Raw genomic sequence first — 7,133 nt, 5'->3', positions numbered from 1 at the left:
TGATAATTCAGTAATATTCAGTGTCATGAAGTGTGTGGCGCTCACTTTGAAAGGGGCATAGAAATGACAAATAGAGAGCAAATGGAAGAGCCAGATGATGATAGGCATAAGTACCTTGGTATCCTGAAACTGGACACCATCTTGCATAGAGAAATGAAACCAAGATCATCACTGCATATTTGAAGTGCCTCAAACTTCTCTTGAAGTCAAACCTCAACTCAAGGAACCTTGTGACAGCCACCAACATATGAGCTGTTGCTGTGCACCCGTCTTAAAATGGACATGAGCAGATATTAACCAACTCAATCGCACTGCCTGAAAGACAATGACAATGCATAGTTCTCTACTCCCTAAGGCAAACGTACACAGGTTCTACCTGAAGAGGTGTAAAGGTGAACATGGTCTGATTAGCATACAGGAGTGCATCAACAGTGAAAGAAGAAACATGGAAGAATATTTGGTAAACAGCAAACAAGACCTCCTGGGACTTTGACTTCTAGACAGACAAGGCATTAGAGTACTGAAGGCCGGATGTAGTAACCTTTAGGAGGGACAAACAAGAGTGCCTAATAATTGATGTGGCAGTGCCAGGAGATCAATATATTATTATTAAAGAAAGAGAAAAAATCGATAAATATGGAGACCTGAGAATTGAGATTACCAAGATGTGGCAGCTATGGGAGTGAAACAGAAGGGTTGTCCCTATTGTCATCAGAGCATTGGGTTCAACACTACCTAACCTGAAGAAACATCTGGAAACTTTAGAAATGCCCTGCAATCTAGGTGTATTGCAAAAGTCAGCATTACTTGGAACTGCACTCATATGTGGTCTGATCAATAAGTATCCAGACTGTTGCTATAGTAACAAAGCTAAAGCACACAGAGTGAAACTGCTTGGCACAGATTAACCTTGAGCTCAGGTGTGCATGCACACTAAAGTTTATCGTTCTAGCTCACCTCTGCTGTTTACAGCAGTGCTTGGAAGGAAGATGTGTAGCATGTGATTGTTGTATTGACCATGACAGAAAAAGTTGAGCAGAGAATCTGCATCAAATTTTGCCCCAAGCTTGGTCTACACAAAGTTTTCATTGTTCTCAACACAATCAAGGAGAACTTGTGCAACCAAAACCTGAGTGTCTTTCTGGTCACTGCTGAAAGTAGTTTTGGCACAAACCTGGCAGACCTGCGTCTCATACCCAAATCTTCAGTGATAATGGACTGAACTGAACTGTAACTAATCTACACATCCTCTGATAACACATGGATGGTGATTCAATGATTTCCCCTCACAGCTACACGCACATCTGCAATGTTTTTCTCAGTTCTGCTGGTTGCAGGTCTCCCAGAACGTTCATCAATATTGACATTTTTTTGGCCATCTTGGAAACGTCTGAACTTGTGTGCAGCTCATACACTCCTCTTCATACACTTTCTGCAACTTTGTGTAGGCTTCTGAGCAGGTATCGTCATGACAACTTTCTCTGTCATGGTCAATGCAGCAATCACACACTACGCATGTTCCTTCCAAGCACTGTTGTACATGGTGGAAGGGAGCTAGAATGTCAAAACTTAGTGTGCATATGTATATATATATATATTTTGCATATGTACATGTGTGTACAAGTATACGTCTTCAGTAATATTTTTAAAGTTTGGTGTAGCATCATATTTTTTATTTAATTTTACTAATAATCTTTTTTGTAAGTTTTCTATATTCTGAACTTAAAATCTTTTAGTTCATTCTAACTCTGGAAAGCCTGACGCTCCAGAGATTGATTGATTGATTCCAGTTCCAGCCTATGAGCTGTGGCCATGCTGGGGCACTTGCCTACCAACTGCTTGTTTGATCTTTGAAGAACAGTAAATCTCAGCTCATCTTTATTATTTTCTTGATGGGAAGGTTTATTGTCATTTGTTAGAAATTTTCAATCAGGCGGAATGTTAACCTGCTCACCAAGTCAGTGGGGTGGCATCGTTTGAAGGCTAAAACAATGCAAATAGTGCATTGAGACCAGTAGTGTGTAACAACATCTGATAGCCTGGCCAGTCACATGATCACATTATATATGTGTGTGTGTGTGTGTGTGCGTATGTGTGTGTGTCTGTGTGTGCACAACTGGGCTCCTTGCCCAATTTCCTCAATTATCACTCACTTTAATCTACCTCTCTTTAACTGCATTATTCTTATAGTGCAATTAAATGTGAGATGCGCTGCATACTTCACCAGCTTTTCCCTTGTACCATTTCACTTGATATCCAGCTCTCATTCTTAATACTAGCCTCTCCACTGACATTTTGCCTTGATCACCCTTCTGAGTGATGACATTTTCTCTCCATCTCCACTGCTATAAATGTCTTACTCTTCCCATATACTACACTTGCCTCTCTTTCCACTCACTCTTGCAAGCTACTCAATCACATGTCATCTCTCTCTCTCTTTCTCTCTTTCTCCTGTTTTCTATCTTCCTTCCCCTATCTACTATATCATTATTACTATGATGATGTCCTTTATCCCCTATTTTCTCTACTGCCAATCATCTCATACTCTTCCCTACCTTCCCCAATTCCATACTCGCCTCATACCTCCTCCATCCCTTATCCATCCTTCACTTCATCTGTTGATCAATCCTATCCAATTTCTACAGTTGTCAACTACTCTTCCCTACTTATCCTGCCCCGACATTAATTCTTCATTTATTATACTCACCCCTTCATCAATCAACCTTTTCTACCCATCTCTCACTCTTCTATATGCTCTCCTAAACTCTACCCACCCATAATTTTCTCTTCTCTTATTCCTCCTCACTACTCCTCATCTTGTACCCTGAGGGTACTGACACCTCCTCATTGCAATTGTTTACCCCTCTCCAGCACCACTTTGGTGACTCGCCTTCTTTCCTACAATATGAGTAACCATATAAACATTCTGCATGAAGAAACCTGTTCTGGTTTCATACTTTAATCCCTCATTCCTTAGCATAAAGCCACTTCCTTCTCTTCTGTTGCTTCACTCAGTTAAAGAGGTCTTCGTCTTGCCAGAAGTACAGTGACCTCATTTGTGCTGGTGCCACAAAGCAAGCACTTGTGCATGTTGCAAAGTGATTGGCATTATTGAGGGTATTCAGCCGTAGAAACTATGCCAAAGCAAATACATAAGCATGTGGTGGTTCTCAGACTCTTTGGATCTTGTCAAATCATTCAACCCCCGCCAGTTATGGAACATGGATTCCAAATGATAACGACAATGATAACACAGTAAAAAGAACTTTTTACAAAGAGAAGAGTAATATATCAAAAAAGAAAAAAAAAATTCATAAAACAGAAATAATCAAATATTACAATGATTGTATTTTTATCTCTTAAATGATCTCATTTATAATTCAAAAGATGAAAATATAGAGCTTGTAATCTTTCATCTTTCAGTTTTATAAGTTATTCAGTGTATGTGTGCATGTATGTATTTTTCTGAGATTGGTGAAAAATCATGATTTATATGCTGTGAAAAATTCTGAGTAAATGGTGGAGTTAATCCTCAGCCTCAAATAAGAATAAATTATGCAACATGCATTGAGTACTTTTCCTTTTGTTTGCTTATCAGAGATGAATACTGATCCTAGGCACTTAATTGATTGAACTTCATATAAATATGCATATAGATGCATAAATATACATATAGATGCATAAATATACATATAGGTGCATAAGTCTACATATACGTCTCATTCCAGTCAGAAGAAAGACGTAAAATAAGAGAAGTAACCTGATTTCAGCTTTTACAGACAGTAGATATAGAAAAACTTTTTGATTGTCTTTCTCAAAGAAAAGTATTATACTAAAGTTTCTAGTGGATTCTGTTCAAAATAGGTCAACATCATTGGTTAAGACAGGGTAAATAGTTCCATCATCCTACAAACAAGCATCTTGAATATATTTTGTTTGCTAGACTTTTGTGCATTTAAACTTATTTTGAAGCTACCTTCCCCTTATAATTTTTTTATCCAAAAGTCTTTAGAAAGTTTTATAATATTTGCCTGATTTCAAAGCATCCCAAAGACGCTATACCTTCACATAAATTAGTAAATTTTATTTAAATCAGTATAATGAATAAAATTCTTTTAGCCAGTAACCAACGATAACATAGTAGCTAGAAGATTTGGAGTAGTCTGATTTTGACATTAGATCATTGTCCGGTTGGGGGTGCCATGTGTATACCTTTCATGTATTGCTCCCAATTTGCATGTTTCTAACAATGGAGCTGCTCCACACGGCTGTGCCAAAGCAGGGCACCAGAAAAATTCCCACATCTTTCCTCTCTTTATATTATGTTTATGTATTATGAATACTTGTTTTCTGTCACAAATAGAAAAGAAAACCCTTTAACTATTGTAGTGTACACTACAAAGGAATCTAATCTATTTGAAGCCCTGGTTGACAGACCTAATCAATAATCACCCTGTGAAAGTTCGAACCTTTTTTCGTCAGTGGCTTACTAAAGCTTGTACTCCATGGCATAAATTTTAGAGAAATTAATGACTTAGTCATAAATAAAGTATATCAAAAAAATGTCTTCAGATTATACTGTAAGACAATGTAAGAAAACAAATGAAACATTGACAAGAATTGATGTGAGAGAAGAAAAGTACTTTAATACTTCACAGAGTAAACTGAAACAAAAAAGTTCAGATCTTGAATGAAATTAGGTGCTTCTGCAGCAGAAAAGCCTTTGAGATACTTGTTAGGCTAAAGAATTAAATGAGAGACATCTGATCATAGAAGCAGTCTGTCAGCAGCTCTTTTATGTGATTAATATATATTACTACTGTTTGCTGTCCACTGCACAGCTACATTATAAAACCCATACATCCAATGGAGTCACCAGTTTACTTCTGTATCAATAACTTTCTCTGATTTTTGCATCACTATTTCTTTTCCACAGAATAAACTTATTTACCTGTCTTCCACAGCTTATATGTAGAAATCAATAAGCTGGCTGTTCACTTGATAACACAAATGGGGATGTAGACAATGGACTGATGGTGATGATGATTATGATAATGATAATCCAACTTTACTAAGGCAGGCTAGATCTGTACTCCTCTATTGAACTTTCTACCACACAGACTTAATTAAATCACATCATATGAAACTAGATAAACTTTCATAACTCAAAATCTTAAACAAAATTTCGTGTAAAATCTTGTATAAAAAACCTGCCAGAAGGGATCGATGCTTCTGCTGTGTTTCAAATAAGACAAGTGTAAGAATGTCTGAAACTGCTTCTAAATAAAGTTAATGCTTCATTGATTAATTTATTTTTCATAAAATGATGTGGAAAACCTAATAAAGTCTCTGGCATTTGCAAATATCAAATTTAAGAAAGAAGATATTCATAAGTTTATCAGTTGCTGTTTAGCTCCAGTTCAGCTTGAGTTAGCAGACTTATGATTAAAGGTATTCCAACCTTGGAGAAACCATCTTTTCTCAGGATTAGTGTATCTTGGATTACATTTTATAATGTATACATCCCAATATTTTCTAGATGGTAGGGCATGGTTTGAAGAGAAATTAGCTGCTATTTCTAGCTGCTCACACCACATAGAAGCTTCCTTGTTGGCTTGTTGACGGATTGTCAGTGTAGGAGGGGGTACAACAACAACACATCCAAGTAATCTTCCTGCTAACATTTTGACAAGGAAATTTGTAATGCAAGATGTAAATTTATTATATGCTGCAATACACTTAGAATTACTTGTCTTCTATTGTTCTACATCTAACTTTGTTATGATGGAGATAATTCACCTTGCAGCAACAATGTTCTGCTACCAATGAAATATTTCACCAACAGCTTCAAGGCAACTTATAAGACTTGTCAAAATTAAATTTTGCACCAAAAAAAATTGATTTTGAAAGTCAAAGAGCCAAGAAAGAATGGTTAGTAGTATAAAATCCTATTGGAGATCTTTTCTACAGATTTATTGGAGATCTTTTCCTTCACACACGCATGCATATGCACATAGATAGATAGACAAGTAATTAATTAACTTGATAATTAGAGTAGCTTATTATCTAATGCTTAAATATTAGTTTCTAACATTAGCAGAAGGTCATAATCTCTTACATTGACCCCAGTATTTAACTGGTACTTCATCAACCTTGGAATGCTGAATGAGAAGGTCAGCACTGATGAGGAGTTACCTCAGCGTAAAGAGACTAAACTTCAAACTACAAAGCGTTTTAGTCCAGCACTGAACAGATTCTGACTTCTACAACCTTAGAGTTTACTAAAATGTGAGAATATTTTTAAACATAAACACATCTATTTAATATTAATAGCAATGATCATAACTGAACCAATGGGAATTAATGACAGGTGAACCTAAAGTCTGACACTAAAGATAAATCGGTAAGTTATGGTTGAAGGGAAACTAAAGAGATAATGTAATATTTCTAATTACCTGACATTGCAGGTATTTCTTCATAAAGTCCATTATACTGCTCGTCCAAAGTAAGGCAACTGTCTCTTAGAGTTGCCAATGAATCACTGAGATAGTTAGGAATCATAACAGGGTCATCGCTAGATGTCACCACTATTGGCTGACTGTACTTCTGTTGACAAAAAAATGTACAATTATCAAACACTATATAGCAATTTTCACTAGAATATTTAACCATTGCTAATGGATATGAAAAGGGGAGAGGAAATAAATTCTATGTGAGTTGTTTTCTTTCTTTGTTGAAAGAAATAGTAACATGAAAAGATAAGGTATTTCAATGGAACGATAGCTATTTTTTTAATATAAATCTCTGCCTAAGGCTGCCTCTGATTCTTTGATACAAACCCAATGTTTGAAAGAGTTTATATTTAATTTAAAACTCCTCATATTATTTATATATATATGACTTTGTTCTTTGGCTTAATAATGAAGTAATTTTTAAAATCCCTTTAAATTCTTGAATTTTAAAATTAATTAAAACACATAGTGTACTTTATTAGAAATATTGTCATGAAAGAATTAGCATATAAAATTGTGAACTTACAGTATATAGTTATATGTTAGATGGAAGAAACCACATCTTTCGATCGTTTAACAAACCAGTTTAAATAGTTTCAAAGTGTCATTAATGTGAATTGC

At 35.7% G+C, this 7,133-nt stretch overlaps 1 protein-coding gene across 3 annotated transcripts in view; it reads right to left on the bottom strand.

Annotated features, from left to right (window-relative positions):
• The window catches only part of LOC115219405 (protocadherin-19-like), a 273,644-nt gene that overhangs the window by 5,894 nt on the left and 260,617 nt on the right, over nt 1–7,133 (bottom strand). For 2 of the 3 annotated variants that reach the window (XM_036509302.1, XM_029789567.2), the window contains exon 4: nt 6,456–6,606. The exons of the other annotated variant lie outside the window; for it this stretch is intronic. In XM_036509302.1, the coding sequence (XP_036365195.1) occupies nt 6,456–6,606 (151 nt within the window). The remainder of the gene's footprint in view (nt 1–6,455; nt 6,607–7,133) is intronic. 3 annotated transcript variants of the gene reach the window in all.

The sequence above is a fragment of the Octopus sinensis genome, linkage group LG14 (assembly GCF_006345805.1).
Source record: "Octopus sinensis linkage group LG14, ASM634580v1, whole genome shotgun sequence".
NCBI lineage: Eukaryota > Metazoa > Mollusca > Cephalopoda > Octopoda > Octopodidae > Octopus > Octopus sinensis.
The sequence above is the reverse complement of the archived record's forward strand: the minus strand, read 5'-3'. Positions and strand labels throughout refer to the sequence as shown.